This window comes from Gracilinanus agilis, chromosome 1 (genome assembly GCF_016433145.1).
Source record: "Gracilinanus agilis isolate LMUSP501 chromosome 1, AgileGrace, whole genome shotgun sequence".
Lineage (NCBI taxonomy): Eukaryota > Metazoa > Chordata > Mammalia > Didelphimorphia > Didelphidae > Gracilinanus > Gracilinanus agilis.
In genome coordinates, this window is record NC_058130.1 from 496819681 (window position 1) to 496843327 (window position 23647).

The window sequence follows — 23647 nt, forward strand, 5'->3', positions numbered from 1 at the left end:
AGAGAGAGAGAGAGAGAGAGAGGGAAAGAAAGACAGGTAGGTAGATAGAGAGGTAGATAGATAGACAGATTTATAGATACAAATATATATACACACACACACACACACACACACACACACACACACACACGTGTGTGTGTCTTCCATTACTCATCCTGTCCTGTCTGATAAACTTAAAAAGGCATAAGTTAACCACACAGATTACTGAGTAAATACCCCAGTTTCCTATGTGATAGGTTCATTCTGCATTGAAAAGGAATAGGGGGCTGGAATAGTTACAGCTAAATCTTCTGTGCCCCTTTGTCCATCCACCAATCACTGCAAAGAAATTTCAATTTAGGTGCCTTTTATGGTGATACAATGGAGAAGCATTAGCTTCAGAGTCAATGAACCTTGGTTCAAATATCTTGCTTATTATCTGTGTGACCTTGGGCAAGTCACCTGACCTTCTTTGGCCTCATCTATAAAATGAAGAAGCTGAACTAGATGGTTCCTGAGGTCCCTTCCACCTCTAGCTTCATGATCCCTCACAGAGTTGCGTCCAGTCATGTTAACTGAGAAATACTACATTTGCATCACAATCACTCCATTTGCCAGTTTTGCTCAACTGTTTTCAGAGAAAAGATTTTGTGCAGGGTTTTGGGAATTTATTGGGAAATGTCTGTTATGTCAAAATAAAATTTATCATTAAAAAAGGAAGTGCTCTATTTGTTTTTAGTATTCTTCAACTTTAAAAATAATGGTACTAGCAGCTAATAACATTAACCTGGAATAATGCAAAACAGCATCTCTTGTGTCTGGTGTTTGTGGTTCTATTGCCCCCTCGTGGCTGACTGAAACTAGATCATTATTACTATCCCTCAGTAATCCAAGGAAATTGAATTTTATTTCAGCTTCTTTTGAAGTTATATGTTCTGGTTGTTGGCCATAATTATTCCTCTGCTTTTTCAAAGGACCAAAGGCATTTTCAAATATACAAAATGACATAGAAAATAAATTAAAATAAGAGAAATAGAAATTTTTATTTTAAGAAAAATTGGTAATTCATTTTAATAATATGTTTTTAACTGTAACCACAGCATCTAATTGGTCAATCAATGGGTCTTTCTACTTAAATAGGTTAATACTCATTTAAAGGAGAACACAATTTGTATGCTGGGGAAATGTAGTGGAATTTTATTCATTGTATTTAATTATAAAAATACACATATTTTTATTATTTTACATTTATTCATTTCATTCAGAGGTGGAAATGCAAACTCTTCATAGTAAACAATTTGAAAGATAAGCCAGTTTCAGTCGACATTTCTGTGAGAAAGTAGTAGGTACTTGATAACAACTTGTTGACTTGGATAGACAATTAGGTTGTTTCCACCATACTTCCCAGTGATAAGCCACTTCTCCTAAGTGCTGTTTATACCAGGTCATTACTATTACTTCCTTGTAACTCTCAAGGGGAACAAAGCATAGTTAATCCCCTTCATTATTCCAGAATTCCTGAAAACCCTAAAATACAAACAGATCCCAGAAACGGATAACTAGATATAGTTATGGCATTAGGAAATGTCTTATTCTACAGGCTCTTGGTGGTATCCTTGCATCTACTTCATCAAATATTTTCTTTTCTTCACTTCTGTTTGGGTGAAATGAAGTGTAATAAACAATAAGAAAAAGAATTCCGAGCAGAAAAGCTGCAACTATGATGATGGTAATATATATGAAGAATTCTTGATACTCATCAGGTGGTGTGCAGGACCAAAACACCACCAAGATCCCCAGTGTGACCAGCGCCCTCATGATATAATAAGCAGACATAGGGAATTTTGTGTTTTCTCCCTTAACATTAAAAAATGTAAAAATCAGAATGAACCCAACGACTCCTCTGTATAAAATTTCCATAAACTTGGAGATACAAAATGTAGTTTGCTGTTTACAAGCCCACGTTATGCCTGATAACCAAAGGATAATGAGCAAAATTAAGCTCGAATTAATACTTATCAGGGTTAGAAGACCAACACTCAGGAACCAAGATGTAAATGTAAATAGCTTATATAGCAGGTACACTAATCTGGGACGGCATCCACTAAGGAGTTTTTTATCAGGTAAAGATTTTCTTAGGGCGATGTGATAATCAACGGTGGACCAGGAAATAGCACAGCAAGAGATCACGATAGCAGCAACTGAAAAATAAAAACAAAACAAAGCGGTTATCTCTAGAGAAATGTGGTGATGTTCATCCATTTAACAAATATCATATTAAATCCCGATCTTTGCCGAGCCCTAAATCCCAAATGGGGTCACGAAGAAGCAGACACCTAAACACAATTGAGCCACATCCATGTAGCACTTAAACTATCTACCTGCCATCCCCCAATCCCACTGCATGAACAGCCCACCTCCTCTTCCGGTGACACACAGCGTCCTTTGTTTCTCCTCATCTGTGAAATGAGACTGTAGGACTGGCTGACCTCTACAGAACTCCGTATCTACGATCAATCATTGCTTATCTACGATCAATCATTTTTTTATGTTGCTCATCGTATTCAAGTGATCATTAGCAAGAGGCTGCAGCCTACTTAATACTGCCACGCAGCTCTCCGCTGTCCCTTCGGTTACATGTCATTTGGATTCCCTTGAGATCAGGGTGGTCTCATGACTCAAACCATGGGGCACTGCTGGGGCAAAACTGATAAAAGCTTTTACAAGAAAAAGGAATTTTGAATCACTGGAAGCATTCTATAATTCACCGATGTAAATACTGCTTCGCATTCGGCTATGTGTCCTCCTGAGAATAAGATTAGTTCTTTGCCTGCTTTCTTTTTCCACTGCAGACTGTTACAGTAATCTCTTGTTGGGGCTTTCCCTGAAGAGATTCTGTAATATTCCGGTACAGAGTTATCTGCGCATCAGAGGAACTGGAAACACTTGCTGCTGAAACAAAAGTCTTCAGTTGTTTAGGTAGAATTTCCCATGAAAAAGCAAAAGCTTTTGGAGTAGATGTCCCTCCCCACATTTCACCCATTTAGTATTCAGTGGATTACTGAAAAGAGTTATCTCCAAGGTCCACGAATTCACATTTATCTAGATATCATTTTTAGGTTTACAAAGTGCTTTCCTCTCACCAGTCCATTGCATATACCAGGCAAAATATGGAACAAAGAATGATGAAAGGGGGGAAATGGTCTAGAGCAGTGATGGGCAAACTATGGCCCTCAGGCCAGATGTGGCCCCCTGAAATGTTCTATCTGGCTACATGACATGATTCCTAATCTGACGAATACAATGAGTAGGATACAATATAATGAAACTTGGAAAGAGTTGCCTTAGGAACAGACAGACAGATGAGCATTTCCTTTCCTTTGGCCCCCTCTTTAAAAAGTTTGCCCATCACTGGGCTAGAGAAAGCTTGGAATAAAGATAAATTGAACTAGATCATCCTTGAAGTATTTATGAATCTGGAAGAAAAATAAGAGGCAAAAACAAACGTGTAAGATTCCTCATTTACAAGAACAAACAATATGGAAATATCTTTTACATGATAATGTGTATAATCCAGATCAAACTGCCTGCCAGGACGGGGGAGAGGGGAGGGAAGGGAAGGAGGGAGATAAATTTGATCATACAACTTGGGAAATTTATTATTCATGTCATTGGTAAAAAAAAAATATTAAACAAAGGAATAGATCCATGAGCTTTTTATAACAGAATTTAATATGAGATCCTTGAAGAAGGGAATTATTTTTGTCTTTCTTTGTACCCCAAGTATTTAGCATAATGTCTGTAAGTTATAAGTGCTAAATAAATGTTTGCTGACAACTTAAATAGGAAAAAGCCAGCAAATTGGACTAGCATTAACACTTTTCCAAGCTACTCTAATATAAAAATCCACCTTTTTTCAATACCAATAATTCTGAATGGCTAAAATTAAAGGAACTCCTATTCTCAACAGAATCAAAATTATAAGTGGCTCAAAGGGGAAAGGAAAGGTATGTAGTGTATATAAGACCAAAAGCAGCAATGAGAGCATAAGTAACACCAAAGATAATATTAAAAATATACAATGGAAAAGTAGATGGGCTAAGCATGTACATGTAACAAAAAAAAAAAAATGACATGCACAGTTGGTGTACTTACTGCCCTCGTGTCCATAGAAGGCCTCACACAGCAAAAATCATGGTATCATAGGCAGGGTCCTCTGTTAATGGTATGTAGAACACTGGCAAGAATTTTATGAGGTGAGACAGCATGGGTGGCTTATGATCTGCCCCGATGGATAGACGACCCACATCAAGGACTCCCTAAAATATTTCAATACTATAGATGAGGAAACAGACTCAAAAAGTTTCATTGAGTTGTCTGGTGTTAGGTAACTAAGCAAGTGTCAGAACTGGGACTCAAATGCCAGTTTCCTAACTCATTATGGAGGGTTCTTTTCACTACCCTTCACTGCCTAAAGTACTATAACAACCTCCTAACTGGTATTCCTCTGCCAATACTTTAAAATTTAACCCCTCTAATATAATCCTCAAACTATTGCACAATCTAAAATTCTGCTCTTATTGCATCATTCTCTGCTCAAAAATCTTAATAGTTCCTCTTAGCATTTAAAGCCCTTCCTCAACAAACCCTAACCTACCTTTCATCAGACATTGTTCCCTTCTATAGACTCAATGTTCTGCCCAAAGTGGATTATTCTCTGTCCCTCCTTCTAGGACTGCCTCCTCCCCGACTTTGCTTTTGCTGTGACATGTGCCATTCCCCTTGTGTCAGGACCATAAGGCTGATAGCTACAAGAGTCCTGGAACCACTCATCCAGGCACATTGGAGAAAATCAGGAAGCATTCAGAAGCTGTCAGGGACACAGCTGTCACTGTCCCGATACCAGGTAGTCCTCACCTAGGTTCAAATTTGACCTTAGACACTTTCTAGCCATGTGACTCTGGACAAGTCACTTAACCCCAATCACCTACCCTTTGTGGATCTTCTGCCTTAAAATTGATACCAAAATGAAAGGTAAAGACTATTAAGAAAAAAATAATAATAAAAGAGGATGTAATTTTAGAGTAGAGTGGGAAATCACTTCAATGTAAACAATTGAAAGCAATTAAAAAGGAGAGCTAAAATAATAAAAGGACAGTTGAAGATCATACCCAGTTAAAACAGAAAAATTGAAGGGTAAAACCAGTTTAAAGAAAAATTCAACTATATAGATCCATTTTGTGGATATTTAAGGAAGAAATTAAAAGGACAACAAACAAGAAAAAAAGAAAAGATTTGCAAATAAACCCTTTTACAAACTCTTTTGACTATCAAGGTGGTGGAGCCATCATACTAATATTCTAACATCACAGTCCCAACTGTACTTTTAAAGGAGATAAAAACAGCATTAAAAGAAACAAAGATGGAAAAAGAAGCTAGGTGGACCAAATATACACAAAATAAAGCCCTGTTGGAAGGAAGCACCCAACAGTGTGAGAATGACATGAGTGAGAAAATTCTCAGAGCTGATGACAATAAAAAAAAAGTGACCAAGAGGACACTAACTTATAAGTCTACTTTCCCATCCATACAAAATCTTTATGAGGATATACACATAGGGACATCTTTTTTTTTAATCCTTATCTTCCATTTTAGAATCAATACCATATATTAGCTCCAAGACAAAAGTGCAGTAAGGGCTAAGCAATAAGCATTAGGTGACTTGTACAGGCTCACACAACTAGGAAGTATCTGAAGTCAAATTTGAACACAGGGCCTCCCACCTCTAGGTCCAGCTCTCAATCTACTGAGTCTTCCTCACTGTCCCCTACCTCCACCATCTTTGCCAATAGACAGAGAAAAGATCTCACTGTTGTAAAAATTAATGGTGATCTGTAAAAATAAATGATGCAAATATGCAAATAAAGGTTCAAAACTGCTCAGATACTTTTGATAGATGTAATCAAAAGTATCTTCAGAGATAAAGTGAAGTGAAGCTCATAAATGAACTTCTCTTCAGGGCCAGGTGCAAAGATGCTAAAGAGACCCTTGTTATGAAAAATAAAATATTTATTGAAATATATAAGGATAAAAGGATTTCTAACTCTAAGGGATTCTAACTCCACCCAAATAAAACTCCCTGGTTCCACAAGGAACCACTTCTCCTGTATTTCACAGGCTACACTAATACTTCCTGATCTGATTAACCCAAATTTATACTATTCTAAATAAAACTACCACTATTATCCTTATAATTCTTTTTTTTTTTTAAACCTTTACCTTCCGTCTTGGAGTCAATACTGTGTATTGGCTCCAAAGCAGAAGAGTGGTAAGGGTAGGCAATGGGGGTCAAGTGACTTGCCCATGGTTACACAGCTGGGAAGTGTCTGAGGTCAGATTTGAACCTAGGACCTCCCATGTCTAGGCCTGGCTCTCAATCCACTGAGCTACCCAGCTGCCCCCATCCTTATAATTCTTAATTTCACCTCTAAGTTATGAAAATAACAAAGGCTAGCTGGTTGAGTCTCAATAAGAATCAAGTTAGTACTCTGAGCCTTAACAGACTCAGAGTCCAAACCAAAGACTGGGACTTTCTTTGGTTTTCTTAGAGTTAAACAATCTATAAGAACAGTAATAGATAGTCAATAATGTTTCCCAAGTTGGAAAAAAGAAAACACTAAGTTCCTTCAAGTCTTTCCCTCAGATAATAAGAGTCTCTTCTCCAGCCCTGAGAGAGAGAGTCTCTGTGTGTCTCTGCCAGCTGCCAGAGACCAAATGGCACTGCCATATCCAGAGAGAGTAACTGTCACAGAAAAACCGGTTACAACTATCAGCATTTGAAATTCTCACTGTCTCAGCTCTGTTTCAAACTCCAATTCTTTCTCAAGCCAGCTTCTTCACTTCTTATCTCTAAACTAATATAACAATACTTATTTTCTAATATCATCCTTATATACAATATCATCTTTATAATATATATCCTTGTACATATTGATTATTTACATCAGCCTATAAAAATCTTATGATTCAGCAGACCGAAACACCACCTTAAAGGCTCTCTTTCAGTAAAGAATCTCCTGTGCAGAATCAAACTAATGAAAGGTTTAACAAAAGAAGAAACATGTTTGACAATTCTGATCACTAGTATCGAGTGAGGTACAAAAGAAAAATTGTTTGCTAAATGTGTTTGACACTACCTTGATACATAGCAATAGCAAGGAACTACAAATGGTGCATTCATCAGTCTACAGAGAAAGCATGGCAGGGAGAGCCCATGCCCAGACTTGTGGGACGCCATCACACAGCATAGCGGGCCTCAGGAAGTTGTGATGAGCAACCCAGAAGGGATCATCCATACAGATGAGACCACAGATCCCTCCAAGTGCTGAGTTAATTCAGTCACTGGGTGATAAATACCTACGTTATCTACTTCATGGGAAATCTGTAAAGCTGTAAAAGACAGCACCTGGGACGGGGCAGCTAGACAGCTTAATAGAATGAGAGCAGGCCTAGAGAATTCAGATCTGGCCTGAGCACCAGACCTACAGAGAGAAAGACCTGAGTTCGAATACAGCCTCAGACATCTGCTATGTGACCCTGGGCAAGTCATTTAACCCTTTTTGCCTCAATTTCCTATCTGTAAAATGAGCTAGAGCGGAAATGGCAAACCACTCCAGTAGCTTTGCCAGGAGAGTCCCAAATGGAGTTATGTCAGATGTGATTGAATAAAAACATAGAACTGAAATGAATAAACAAGAGATAGGGAGCATTGTGAGGTGTAAAACAGATAATTTTGATTACATTAAATAGAAAGGTTTTCTACAAATAAAACCAATGTAGCCAAGATTAGAAGGAAAGTAGAAAATTGGGGGGAAATTTTAAAACTAGTTTTTCAGATAAAGGCCTCATATCTCAAAATTTACAGAGAACTTTGTCTAATTTATAAGAACATGATTCATTCCCCAATTGATAAATGGTCAAAGAATGTGTACAGGGGGCAGCTGGGTAGCTCAGTGGAGTGAGAGTCAGGCCTAGAGACAGGTCCTAGGTTCAAACCCGGCCTCAGCCACTTCCCAGCTGTGTGACCCTGGGCAAGTCACTTGACCCCCATTGCCCACCCTTACCAATCTTCCACCTATGAGACAATACACCAAAGTACAAGGGTTTAAAAAAAAAAAAAAGAATGTGTACAGGTAGTTTTTGGAGAAAGAAATCAAAACTATTCATAGTCATATAAAAATGCTCTAAATCATTCTTGATTAGGAAAATGCATATTAAAACAACTATGAGATGCTATCTCATGCCTATCAGATTGGATAAAATGATAAAAGGAGGGAAATGGCAAATGTTGGAGATGTGGAAAAACCAGAACACTAATGCGCTGTTTGTAGAAATGTGAACTGATCCTACCATTTTGGAGAGCAATCTAGAATTATATCCAAATAGTAATAAAATTGTGTGTAATCTTTGATCCAACAATACTACCATCGGGTCTTAGAGCAGCTCTCTTTGTAGTGGCAAAGAACTGGAAATTGAAGGGATCCATCTCTATTCATTGGGAAATGGCTAAATAAGTGGTGGTATATGATTGTGATGGAATGCAATCATGCTGTAAGAAATGAACAAGTTGATTTAGAAAAACATGGAAAGGTTTACATGAAATAATGAAGAGTGAAATGAACAGAACAAGAGAACTTTATATACAGTAACAGCAGTATTGTTCAAAAAATAAATATGAATGACTTGAATACAATTATAAAATATTTTGATGCAAATATAGTTAAACCTAAACAACTGGAAAAATATAAATGCTCATGGATTGGCCACATCAATTTAATAAAAATTACAATCCTCATCTAAATTAATTTACTTATTCAGTGCCATACCAATCAAACTATCAAAATATTGCTTCATAGAGTTATAAAAAATCATAAAATTCAAATGGAAAAACAAAAGGTAGAGAATATTAAAGGAATTTATGGGGAGAAAAATATGAAAAAGGGAGGCCTAGCTGTATCATATCTCACATTGTATTATAAAGTAGTAATCATCAAAACAATCTGGTATTGGCTAAGAAATAGAAGAGTGGATCAATGGATTAGGTTAGGTAATCAACAAAGAGTAGTAAATGACCATAGTAACTTAGTATTCAATAAACCCAGAAATCCAAGCTTTTGGAAACAGAAATCACTATTTGACAAAAACTGCTAGGAAAACTGGAAAACAGTATGGTAAAAGCTAGGCATAGACCAATATCTTATACCATATACCAAGATAAAGTCAAAATGAATTGAAGATCTAGAAATAAAGGGCAATACCATAAACAAATTAGGGGAGCACAGACTTGTTTACCTGACAGATCTCCAGATAAGGGAAGACTTGATGACCAAACAAGGCATAGAAAACATTACAAGAAATTAAATGGATAATTTTGAGTCCACTGAATTAAAAGGTTTTTGTACAAATAAAACCAATGCAAACAAAATTAGAAGAGAAACAAAAAAAACTGAGAAAAAAAATTTTAAGCAATAGCTCTGACAAAGGCCTCATTTCTCAAATATATGGGAAACTGAATCAAATTTATAAGAATACACATTATTCCCCAATTGATAAAATGGTCAAAGAATATGAAAGGCAATTCTCAGATGAAGAAATTAAAACTATCTACAGACATATGAAAAAATGCTCCAAATCACTGATGAACAGAGAAATGCAAATTAAAGCAACTCTGAAATAGAGTTTTTATCAGACTGACTAATATGACACTTATCAGATTGGTTAATATGACAAGAAAGAAAAATGACAAGTGTTGGAGGACACGTGGGAAAATTGGGACACTAATGTGTAGGTGGAATCATTCTGGAAAGCAATCTAAAACCATAAAACTATGCATACCCTTTGACCTGGTAATGCCACTCTTGGGTCTATATCCCAAAGAAATCAAATAAAAAAGAAAGAAAAAAAAATATATATATATAAATACTTATAGCAGCTCTTTTTGTAGTGGCAAAGAATTAGAAACTGAGGGGATGTCCAACATTTGGGGAATGGCTGAATAAGTTATGGTATATGGTTGTAATAGAATACTATTGTGCCATAAGAAATGAAGAATGGGATGAGTTCAGAATAACCTGGAAAGTTTTATATGATGATATAAAATGAAGTGAGTCAAACCAAGAGAACACTGTATACAATAATAACAATATCTTGGTGTTCATGGATAATCCATCTAAAAACAATTGGTGAAATCCAATTATTTCCATATGAATCAATGTAAATGCAATTAATTCATTCTAGACACTATCTTATCTCACAGTCTGGGTGCTATTTACACTAAATGTCTAAAATCTTAATTTATAAATTTGCCTATTACGACACTCCAAAATGTATATGTACAATGTATAGAGAATAAATATAGTGTTTAATACTAAAAACAATAAATTTATATAAAAGACTAATGTAAAGAATAAGTGAACATTTAACATGGCATTTACCTTCTGAAGACTTTTCTTTGGTATAAGGAAGACAGCAAGGAAGGGAGATAGAGGTTATTGTTTGGAAGGGGAAGCCCACTTTATAAGGATCTTGGGTATCAAGGCATTATCTGGAAAGACTTTGGAAAGATGCTGACATGTAGAGGAGTTGTTACCTTGATTATGTCCCTCTTCTCACCTGAGATACTATGGGAGAATTTCTACTTGACTAAGATGAGATATCTCACTCCCAATGAGAGCTCATTCCTTTTGTAAATTGTCAGGTATATATTCTCCTCCATATGCTTTATCTGATTTTCTTTTGCTATCTGTAAGGATAAATTAATTTATTTGCTTTTCAATACATGTATTGCTCACACTGAGCAAGAGAAAGCATGGTCGCCATTTGTTTTTGCAAAATTAGCATCAAGGTCAAGAAATCCAAGGCAACCAATGAAAACTGAGACAATTTTTTTCAGAAAAAATCAACAAGGGGGCAGCTGGGTAGCTCAGTGGAGTGAGAGTCAGGCCTAGAGACGGGAGATCCTAGGTTCAAACCCGGCCTCAGCCACTTCCCAGCTGTGTGACCCTGGGCAAGTCACTTGACCCCCATTGCCCACTCTTACCACTCTTCCACCTAGGAGTCAATACACCGAAGTACAAGGGTTAAAAAAAAAAATCAACAAAACCCAAAACCAACAATAACCAATGTCTTTGAATACGATAATCAACTATGAAGAACTAAACTATTATCAGCAATGCAAGGACCCAAGACAATCCCCAAGAACTCACAATGAAAAAGACTATCCACTGACGCAGAAGGAATTGTCAGTCTGGATACAGATTGAAATATACCCTATTTTACTTTATTTCCTTCAAGAATTTTTCCTATATTTGCAAATATATACATCTTCTTTCATATGGGGAATATGGAAATATGTAGTACATAATACTGGTATAACCTATATCAGATTATTTGCTGTCTCAGGGAGTGGGGAGGGAGGAAGAGAACACAGATCAAAAAATGTTAGAAAAAATTGCTGAAAACTGTTTCTATGTGTAATTTTTTTAAAGGAAAAGACAGAAAAAAATATGAATGACTAAGCTATTCTGAGTTATATGATTTTTCAAATCAACAACAAAGGACTTGTAAAGGTTAAGGGACTTGTCCAGGGTCATACAACTGGGAATTATCTGAAACTAGTTTTGAACTTCCGATCTATCATCTCCAGGCCTGGGTCTCAATCCACTAAGCCACCTATGTGTAAATGGAATTAGCTCACCCTCATTCATTCTTTAGACTTTAGTCACCAGGAATAATGTCACCCCACCAAACTTAGAATTAAGGGGAGGTCTGTGACTCACATGTGATAGTAAGTGACAAATCAAAAACAAGGGACTGCCCCTGAGCAGTCCAAAACAGTATTGAGGCTGCCATTTGTCCACGTGAAACTAGAGGTGGATGCAGGAAGTGACAAAAACTGCTATCTTTTAAATATGATGGTAACTGCCTGTGGAGGGCTTTTTGTCTTTTGAACTTGGCATTGGAGGAGCTCGAGTAAGACCTCAGACGGCTTCCCCTTGAATTGTCATGTGGGTAAGTTAGGCTGACTCTCTGTCTCTTGGTGTTTCTGGAGGCTCTAGCCTCAGGGAGGTCCCTCTTCTTAGAGGAGGTCTTGTGGCTAGAAACCTTGTTTAATTATCCTCTGTGCCCCTCTGCTGGGGCCTCTGAAGCCTCCCTGGTTCGGGCCTCCGGTCTGGGCCAGAGTTTCTCTCTCATTTTCCCTACCTTCAACCTTCCTAAGTGTAAATAAACCACCATAAAAGTCATCCTGACTTGGGTCTTTTATTTTGGAGTCATCGATTCCTGGCTACCAAACTTTAATATCCAATCCAACCATAATCTTCCCATTTCCCCCTTTACACCTAGCTGCCCGCTAATCCTAATCTTTCAACCCCTGATTTAGAAAACTGTCAATAGGATGCAAAACAATCCAGCCTTGGGCCATCTGTCAAAGCACCTTGGGTATGTAGTTGTGGATTACAGTTGAGGCCACTTCATTATCCCACTAATAGTCCCAGGGACGTAAGGAACCCAAGTACTAAAACAGGTTTGGAAAACATTCCAAGGATGGCGCTCCACATCAAAGACATATAAAGCACATTGGAAGGATGCAGTTTAATTCAAATCCACAACCATTACTTAATAAGAAGAGCTAGTACTTGTATAGTGCTTTAAAGTTTGCTAGGAACTTCTCTCTTTTATCTTCTGTGGCCAGTACTAGGGCATAGCCAGGATCCAGACCAGGCGTTCCTCATCCCCTGCCAGCGCTGGGCCCATCCTGAGTCAGTGCTCAGGGGCAGAACAAGATGGCGGCTTAGGAGCAGCAAAAGCTGGCCCAGCGCTGGGAATCCTCTCCTCTTCTGCGCTCAGACTCGTGTTATAGTCAGTTCCTTAAAACCCCCATTTGTAAATGTGCCCAAAGAGAGCAGGAATGACTGTGTGCCGCGGGAGAGCTTTGAGACGGCGCTCCTCCAGGCACGGCGCAGGCTTACCCTGGCTGCCACCCGTCTGATCAGATTCCATGAAGCTGTAGAGCTGAATCATGAGTTGTGGGGAGGCCTCCAGGTAGATTTCGAATAGCCTGAGCATGCTCAAGTCGGTCACTTCATTTATCACCGTCTGATGGGGGTCGGCTGCTTCTTCTCTGCTCAGAGTAGGGAAGTCTGTGGGGTCCTGGGTCAGGGTTGGCCTCCTAGGAAGGCCATCTGAGTTGCTACATTGAAAAGCCAAATGGTATCCCCTCTGCAGAACAAACCAATACCTGTAAATATACAAATATTATTATTATTATTATTATATTATTATTATTATTACCATCAATTAATATATGAAGTATTTGCTGTAACATTCATGATAAATCATGAAAAAACAACATGGGATAAGTATAGCCTTTTTCGACACATTTCAGTAACACACTGGTTCAGATTTTTCTGTTTTAAGTCTATGACAACAGGAAAGAGAAAATTATATAGCTGCAAGGTTGGAAGGATTTCAGAGTTCATCTAGTACAACTCCTACATAATTATGAATCCTATCTAAGATATTCCTGACAAATGTTCATACGGAGGGGGAACTTTCTCCCTCCTAAGGCAGCACATTTCATTTTGGCACACCTCTAAGTTTCAGTTCTTTATAGAGAGGCCCAAACAGCCTCCCTCTATCCATTTCTCTTAGTTCTTCTCTTTGGGGGGAAAAAAAAAAACAAGAAAAATCCTTCTTCCACATGACAACTTTAAAAATGGCATTTAAATCAACTTAACAAACTACTAATAAAATTCACATAAAAAACCAGATGCAACTATCAAGAATTATGAAAAAAAAAAAATAACCAGCAAAACGAGGACCAACATTACCAGATATCAAAATGTACTCATATCTTTGTTTAAAAAAACTGTATGGTCTAGGAAAATATCAGAAAAATATATCAAAGGAACATTGATGTATTTGGGACAGAAATAGATCTCACTAAATCAAAATTAGTATTTGATAAAAAAAAAAAAAAACTACACTTAAAAAATTCTAGAGGGGGCAGCTGGGTGGCTCAGTGGATTGAGAGCCAGGCCTAGAGACAGGAGGTCCTAGGTTCAAATCCGGCCTCAGACACTTCCCAGCTGTGTGACCCTGGGCAAGTCACTTGACCCCCATTGCCTACCCTTACTAATCTTCCACCTATAAGTCAATACACAGAAGTTAAGGGTTTAAAATTAAAAAAAAAAATACTAGAGAGTAGAATTCAACAAAAATTGCTTTAAAAATTAGGTACATAGCAAAATGTGTATTTTGTATGGCAAAATATGTATATATAACAAACTTCACATAGTATTATTATACAATAAATTTGAGTTAGATCAGGAATCCAAATATTTTTAAATAATTTTTAAAAGTAGAAAAAAGGTACATTATGAGGGACATTTTATCAACCATATAAATCATGGGAGAAAGATATATATGTTACAAATCATAAAACAATAGAACTTTATATAACAAAAAAGCATTATTTCTAATATTAATAGAAAAAGGAGATTGGGAGAAAATATTTGCATTAAATATGTTATACAAAGGCATGACATTCCGCATCTATAAGGAATCAGCACATTCTTCACAATGGGACAATTATCAAAGGACATGAACAGAGAGTTTAAAAAGGAAGACATAAACTATTAATAACCATATGAAAAGATGCTCAAAGAAATGTAAGACAATCTTAAGATATCATTTTACCCCTGCTAGAATGATAAAAATGGACCAAAAAATGCTTAATTCCAATGTTGGCAGAGTTGTGGGAAAATAAGTACTCTAAACCAGTATAGATGGTCTATTTATCATTCTATATAGTATATCTCTCCTCTCTTTTGTGGCTAACCCCCTTGCAAAGACCATCTCCCTGTTTTTTTTCTTACTTACGACTTAACTCTCTTGAGCAGTCTAGCTTCTGACCTTATCATACAACTGAAACTGCTTTCTTCAAAATTACCAATAATCTCCTAGTGGCCAAATCTAATGGCCTTTTCTCAAACCCCATCCTTCTCAATCTCCCTGAAACCTTTGACACTATTGATTTAATTACTTCTTGGTCATCTCTTCTCGACAGCCTCAATGATAAGTTCACCTTTCAAAAGCTAGAGGAACCAATAAGGAGAAATTCTATTCTGGTTCTAATTCTTACTAAAAGAGAAGAACTGCTTGCCAGGTTTAAGCATGATGGAAAATTTAGGAGAAAAAGACCACTATTTCCAAGAATCCATGAGAAAAAAAAAGCCAGATATAGCCTTAGCTTAACATCCATGGAAGATATTGGAGACTCTATTTCAAAGAATTCAGAAAAGAGAAAGATAGAATACCATGGACAAAAATCTTCTAAAGAAAATATAGGCCCAAGAATGATGGAAAATTCTCATTCTACATTGACATACAACAAACAGTAGTAAAAGATTATAATAACTTTGTATTTGACAAAAGTATAGATCCAAGTTTTGGGGATAAGAATTCACTATTTGGAGAAAATTTCTGGAACAATTGGAAAGTAGTTTGGTAGAAACTAGGTCTAGACCAATATCATACACCATTCACTAAGATGAAATCAAAATAGATACATGATCTAGACTTAAAAGGAGATATCATAAGCAAATTAGAACAGGGAACATTTATGGCCAGCATTTATGACCAGTAAAGGAATTTATGATTAACAAGAGATGGAGAGCATTGTGAGATATAAAAAGGATAATTTTGATTACATTAAATTAAAAAGGTCCTGTACAAATAAAACTAGTGTAGCAAGATTAGAAGGAATGCAGAAAATTGAGGGAAAATGTTTATAGGCAGTTTCTTGGATAGCCATTTCATATATAAAATATATAGAGAGAATTTTGTCTACTATATAAGAATATGAGCCATTCCCCAATTGATAAATGTCAAAAGATATTTTTGGATGAAGAAATCAAGGATATAGATATATGAAAAAAGTGCTCTAAATCATTATTGATTGGAGAAATGCAAATCAAAATCATCTCACATCTATCAGATTGTCAAAAATGTTAAAAGGGTAAAATGACAAATGCTGGAGGTGATGTGGAAAAATAGGGACACTAATACACTGTTGGTGAAACTGTAAACTGATTCAACCATTTTTTGAACAATTTGGAATTATGCCCAGAGTTATTTTTTTTAAAAAAGATAAGAATCCATATGTTCCAAAATATTTATAGCAACTCTATTTGTGGTCGAAAAGAAGTAGAAAATGAAAGGATGTCCATCAATTAGGGAATGGCTGAACAAATTGTGATACATGATTGTTACGTGCCAAAAGGAACAATGAGCTTATTTTTTCTTAATATATTAATTTCTTCAGTATTTTTTGTGTAGCCTTTACCAAGATGTTAATTCTTTTTTCATGATTTTCCAGTACACTCTCAATTTCTTTTCCCAATTTTTCTTCTACCTCTCTTAGATTTTTAAAAATCCCTTTTGAGATCCTCCATTAATTCTTCTTGGGCCTGAAACCAATTCATATTTTTTCTGGGAGGCTTTGGATGCAGCATTATTGAATTTGTTATCATCTTCTGAGTTTGTGTTTGGTTTTCTTTGTTACCAAAATAACTTTTTATGTTGAGTTTCCTTTTTTGTTGTTTGCTAATTTTCCAGACTTTTTCTTTTCTCTTTTTAAAAAAATGGTAAAGTTGGGCTCTATAATTTTAATGAAGGGAGCACACTGCCAGGCTTCAGGTTCTTTGTGCAGCTACCTTCAGAGCTCTACTTTCAGTTCTTCCAAGGTGATATGATGTAAGGAGAGGTGTGCTAACACTCTCCTAGCCTGTGCTCTGAACTGTGAGTAACCCCAAGCACTCTTTTCCATCAGGGTCCCCTGCCCCCTTGTGCCCACTGGGGCTGGTTGTATGCTGGTGCTTCTGCTCATTGAGATTATGCCCCAGGACTGCTACCTGGATCTTCACATAAAGTAATGCGATGTCATGCACCCAGAGCCAGCAAAGGGACCCCTGTGATGTCCTTCAAAGTGCAATGGTCCAACCATCCCCCTTACCATCTGTGTCTGAGCATTCAGGAAGTCTTTGCTGCTGATTTAGCCACCCCCAAGGCCTGTTTCCACAGTAAGGCCTGCCTTGGCATGCTGCTTTGGGCTCCACTTCCACTCTGGTGCAATAGATCCTTTGCATGGACCTTCTAAGTTGTTTGGGGCCTAAAAATTATTTCATCCCACATCTTTGTGGACCATGCTATGCTGCTCCAGAATTCATTTTAAGACACTGTATCACAGTTTTTTGGAAGGTAATTTGGACCTTCTCTGCCATATTGGCTCCACCCTTCAGGTTAATTTTTTTAAAACTTGGAAAGACATATATGAGATAATGAAGAGTGAAATAAATAGAACCAATAGAACATTATATATAGTTACAGAATTAATATTTGAAGAATAACGTGTGAATGTCCACCTCCAGAGAATGAACTAATAAAAAGAAACATGAAAAACACAATATACATCAAAAAAATTCTGAAGACACAAAAGGAAACAACTATAATAGATATGTATGCCCAGAGAGCTCATCAATCACCTAGATTTTTTTAAACATATGTACAGAATGTGGAGGCAAGGGCAGGTGAAGAAGGAGAAGTACAAAAACCATGGCATGATACTACAAGAATAATGTCCGAAGTCACAAAGCTTAAAATGAAATGAGAGCACAGAGGAAAGTTAAGGGCAGCAAAGAGAAGGCTTATCAGGTACACCAGGGAAAAAGAAGAAAATCAAAGAAGACTATGTTCAGGGTACATTAGATAATAATTAACCACTGAGTAGACAATGACCTACTCATCTCTTATTTTTGCTTTTTTTTTGTCTGCCAAAGAGAATGACTTTTTAGACAGATGAGAACAAAAATTACTAATAAAGAGCTAATAAATACCCAAGTAAATATGGAAGAGGGTAACACCTATTAGCCCTTGTTGAATTCAAGTCACTGTGCTCAAAAGAACTATATCCTCAAGGTCTTAAATAGAGGGTACAACTGTGAAGCTTCTCCCTGTGTCCTTTAAAAGACATGGAGAATGGGAAAGTTATCAAAGGGCAGATGTCCTAATTTTTAAAAAGAAAAGAATAGATTATGAAAATAATGATGGTAAGCTTAACTTCACATAACAAGAAGTTGTTTTTTTTGTTTTTTTTTTTAACCCTTGTACTTCGGTGTATTGTCTCATAGGTGGAAGAGTGGTAAGGGTGGGCAATGGGGGTCAAGTGACTTGCCCAGGATCACACAGCTGGGAAGTGACTGAGGCCGGGTTTGAACCTAGGACCTCCTGTCTCTAGGCCTGACTCTCACTCCAATTGAGCTACCCAGCTGCCCCAACAAGAAGTTTTCTAAAAGGTATTATTAGAGAGAATAACTGAACATCTAGAAGAAATAAGTGGTTATCAAAAAAAAAAAAAAAAGCCATGGGAGTAGCACAGTGGACAGAGAGCCAGACCTGGAGTCACAAGCAAGGACCTGGGTTCAAACCCAGCCTCAGCCACTTTCTAGCTGTGTGACCCTGGGCAAGTCACTTAACTCCAATTACATAGCCCTTGTCACTCTTCTGCCTTGCAACCAATACTTAGTATTGATTCTAAAACAGAAGGTAAGAGTTTAAAAAACAAAAAAAAGAGGCAATGACTTCTGGTTAATATAGTGATATCAAAGGTCCCAAAGAAGCCCAACCCTTTCACAAAAACCTCAACAAATATCTGAAAAGGACCTGACTGGCCAGTGATAAAGAAAAAAGCAAATAAATAAAGCAAAGTAATCTCCCCCATCCAGTAAAGAACTACACAAAAAGATGGCCAGGAGAGGAAAGAGGCTGCCAGAAAAATAGGACTAGGAAAACCAAGATCAGCTCAGGTAAACTGAGATGCAATGAAAGCAGAGACACAGGTGATATATACAAGGGAAACTAATTGAAACTCTGGTAACCAGGTAAAAGTCAGAAGAAATGATGAGGAGAAGGGAACTAGATTAAATAGCCCAAAATGGACTCCCCACTAGTCTAGCACTCTGAACAGAAGCATCATAAGACAGTGCTCTGGCCTGTCAAAACCGAAGCAGGGGACAAACCCAGTCCCCAAAGCTCTATAATGTGGGAAGCCATTAAGAGAAATTAGAATCTCAAATAGATATTTTTATCTGGACCCCATCAAAAGGTCAACACAGCCTGGCAGAGCCATGTGTTGAACCCCCACTACTCTTATCATGGTAAAGCTGGATTGGGTTATCTAAGATAAAAATCTGAGATTCCTCTTTTGACTCCTTTTCATGATTCACACCTTTCTTTTAAAAGCAATATAGTCTAGGGGGAAGCTGGTAGCTCAGTGGATTGAGAGTCAGGCCTAGAGATGGGAGGTCCTAGGTTCAAATCTGGCCTCAGACACTTACCAGCTGTGTGACCCTGGGCAAGTCACTTGACCCCCATTGCCCACCCTTACTACTCTTCTACCTAGGAGCCAATACACAGAAGTTAAGGGTTTAAAAATGTAAAAAATAAATAAATAAATAAAAATAAAAGCAATATAGTCTTGCTGAAAAAGCTTTGAGCTCTCAGCAAACAAACAGTAAAGAGGTTAACATTCTTTCCCTTTAGCCAGGAATGCAGCTGCCTGGTACAGCCAAAGCCAAACCCTTAGCAGGGGCACTTTGCCCAGATTTAGAATAAACTAGTGGGTCTCAAAAAAGTTGTTTAATACCATCAAGGCTGAGAAATTCAGGGGCTTTCCGTCCTACCAAAATGTTCCCAGACTTCGCTTGATGATAACAAATATAGCTGATAGTTTAGCATAGGTTTTATCTACACCTTGAAGCTTCTAAGGCTTTTGTTTTGTCTATGGTAAAAATACTTCTCTGTGTAATTGTGGGAAACTTTCCTTGTGCTTTTGGGTGAAAGGGATCTTTAACTTCATATATAATAAACCTGTGACTACGTTGTACCTCAGAGCACTTTGAACTAACAAGCCGTGCTCCCAATCTATTTCGTTTTTACATCCAATGACCACCCTAGGCCACTCAGAAAATCTCTGGTTTATAGAGCAGGATCTCTATACTATAACGGAGCACTGGGCCTCATCCTACATTCCTTAAAGCAACAGGAGTCATATGAAGAGACTTGACCAACTCAGCATCCAGGCACGAGGGCCAGGAGGGCTCTGCAAGAGGCCAGAGATCATCAACATTATTTTCAATATCCCTCTTGGGGCCATAGCAGAGAAAAGAACCAATTCCTAACTGAGAATCACGCAAAGAAGAATAGAAGGACAATCAAGTCCTGAACCCACAGTAGACCACCAGAAGAATGAGATGGAAGCCAAGACAAAATTCCAATCCAATTCAAAAATTTCAGTGGAAAATGGGAGTAAATAGAAAACACCAAACCCAAGAGAAAAAAATACTATGGACTCAAAGGAGCCCAAGAGATTAAAAAAGAAAGATTATTCCAACAACTCCAAGAAAAGCCCTAGAGAAAAGATTTGTCTATAAGTACTACAAGATTGGGTGGGAGAAATGCATTGAGATAAAAAATGAAATTAGAGTTTGGGAGGAAAAAAATTGAAAGGCAAATAAACAGTTTAGAAGAGATGGTATAAAAATCTACTGAAGTCCAAAGGGCCATAAAACTGTGACCTCTGGCCCAGCAATGCCACTACTAGGTCTGTATGCCAGAGAAATCAAAGATAGGGGAAAAGGACCTACTTGGACAAAAATATTTATAGCAGCTCTTTTTGGAATGGCCAAGAACTGGAAACTGAAGGATTGTCCATCTGTTGGAGAATGGCTGAACAAGTTGTGGCATGTAATTTTAATGGAAGACCATTGAGCTATAAAAAGTTATAAACAGGATGATCATAAAGAACTTAGAAAGACATATGAGGTGATGAAAAGTGAAGTAAGCAGAAGCAGTAGGTTATACATGATAACAGTAATAATGTATGATGATCAACTGTGAATGACTTAAATGCAAGGATCCAAGACAATTCCAAGAGACTCGTGATGAAAAAAACTTTTCACCATAGAAGGAACTGATGGAGTCTGAATGCAGATTGAAGCAGGCCATTTTTCGCTTTCTCTCTTCATGAGTTTTTTTCTTGTACAAGCAATATGCGTCTTCCTTCACAAAATGACAAACATGGATATATGTGTTACATGATAGCACAGGGCCAATCTTAACACTTGGCTCAGATAAATGAATCTCCACTCATCTCTTCTTATGGTTAGCAGGGCAGGTGTGGTGATTCTTATGATCCTGGAATATCTGCTAAGTATAAAAGGTCCCAACTGTGAGCTGCAGGAGATCCAGCTTGTGTCTCTAGCCCTCAGGGCAGATCAAGTTCCAGGCGCAGCTTTGTTGCTTTTCAGAGAAAAACCAGCCTAACGTGCTTGGGCAAAGGAGAGAGAATATTGTTCTTACCACAATATGCAACAGGGAAGTACAATCAATCAATCAACCAATAAACATTTATAAGTATTACCATATGCCAGGCACTGTGCTAAGTGCTAGGGATTCAAAAAAGAAATAAAGCCTCTGCCCTTAAAAAGTTTTCAGTTAAAAAAAAAAAAAAAGAGGCAGGATACTGAATAAAATGAATGCCTTTTTTTGGTACCAGAAAAATAAAAAAGAATCACACAGCCAATTTGTGTCAGAGGCACAACTTGAATCCAAGTATTCTGGACTGTGAGACCAACTACCTATCCATTGTACCATGATGCTTTAATATAGGCAATATACAGATAAAAATTTGTGAACCATAAAAAAAAAAAGAAGTTTCCAATCTAGTAGAGTAACATGAACATGAACATGAAAACGTGAAAACAGATAAATAGAAAGAAAGCTATATACAGGATAAGTAGAAAATAATTAACAAACAGAAGGAAGACATTTGAATTAAGAGGAGTAAAATAATTAACAAACAGAAGGAAGGCGTTTGAATTAAGAGGAGTAGGGACCTAAAAAAAGATTTTGACATGCCAGAATCTAATAAGGTTAAATTTATTGGGGAACATTGTAGAGTCTTACACTTGAATACAAGAAATCAATCTCAACCTCAAGATGAGAGAAACCTGGGTTGGTAGCAGATTGCTTGAAAAAGACCTAGGAACTTCAGTGAATTGCTCTAGATGAACCAAATATGACATGGCAGTCAAAAATGCTCCTGTAATTTTGTACTCCAATAAGATGTATAGAATCCAAGACTAAGGGGATTATAATACCTCAATCTGCCCTAGTTGGACCACATTTAAGAATTATATTTAGTTCTGGATGTCATAATTTAAAAAGGATATTGATAAGATAAGGATATTGATCAGGGAAGAGCATTGAATCTAAGCCAAAGGAGAATCTGTAGAAGTGGGAATATTGATCCTGGAGAAGGTTCAGGAGGGCATGATAACCATCAAATGGTAGAGGTGTTACACTTTTTTTGTTTAATGCTGGAGGAAAGGAAGATGGGAAACAGACATTTATTAGGTACCTACTATGTGCTGATCGTTGTGCTAAGAGCTTTACAAGTAATTGATGAAAACTGGAAAGAGAAATTTAGCTATGATAACAGAAAAAAACTGAACAATTAGAGCTGTTACTGGAACCATGAGGTTGAACAAGCAAGAGAGAAAAGTCAGAACCACAACCCCTTCTATTTTGAACAGCAGAGAACCAAGACTGGATATGTGAAAAAGTGGCCTCCACAAGAGGGAGAAAATAAGCATTTATTATGTGCCAAGCACTGTGCTAAGCTATATACAATTATGGTGTCATTTGATCCTCACAACAACCCTGAGAGGCAAATGCTGTTATTATGCACATTTTACAGTTAAGGAAACTGAAGCAGATTGAGGTAAAGTGACCTACCTGAGCCACTTAGTTAAGAAATGTATAAGCCCAAATTTGAACTCAGGTCTTCCTGATTCCAAACCTAGCACCCTCCACTATCCACTTAACTGCTTTTCATACTGCAAGTATAAAGTGTTCTCTTACTGCCAATAATGTTTGAAGTTTACATCTTTTTATATAATTTATATAAAATTGCATATGCATAAATATAATATATAATAAATTTAATATATAAATTTAAATATTAATATATAGTATAAATAAATATTTAATAATAAATAGTGTAAATATTTAATATTTAATACAAATGAAATAATTTGGTTTAAAAGTATAAATAAAATATAAAATTTCTATATCGTTTATGTTTATATGTTTAGAATTAACGGGTGCTCATTTATGATTTATATTTCATTTCTTTTAATAGAAGTTTCCTCTGAAATATTATGAACATCATGCTTTTAAATGGGAAGTCAATCTCAATGCAGTAATGGTCGACACATATGTTTACAGGTATCATGGGTAGCATCATAAGCCAAGTGAGTGAGACCATCTCCCAAAATAGATCTGGGACCTTGTATGATTGGGAAAGTCTTTGAGACCGGAGTTAAATTAATATTTATTTCATCCAGTTATGTTTGAACTCCAGGTTGTGGACTTTTCTCTTTGACCTATCCCTTTATGATCTTACATGTTTATAGTTTAATTGCATAATTGTAATATGCTTGAGCCATATTTGGAGAGCACCTGGAATAATTATCAGAGTGCAATGAGG

At 37.0% G+C, this 23647-nt stretch overlaps 1 protein-coding gene across 2 annotated transcripts in view; it reads right to left on the minus strand.

Moving 5' to 3' along the window:
* Positions 1 to 1151: 1151 nt before the first annotated feature.
* XKR9 (XK related 9) overlaps positions 1152 to 23647 on the minus strand; it is a 28194-nt gene continuing 5698 nt past the window's right edge. The window contains exons 2-4 of one of the 2 annotated variants that reach the window (XM_044657970.1): positions 13233 to 13276; positions 13008 to 13178; positions 1152 to 2180 (exon numbers count right to left, since the gene is read on the minus strand). In XM_044657970.1, coding sequence (XP_044513905.1) covers positions 1549 to 2180; positions 13008 to 13178; positions 13233 to 13276 — 847 coding nt within the window. In that variant the 3' untranslated portion in view covers positions 1152 to 1548. Of the gene's footprint in view, positions 2181 to 13007; positions 13277 to 23647 lie in introns of both variants that reach the window. The other variant, XM_044657969.1, reaches the window with a different exon arrangement.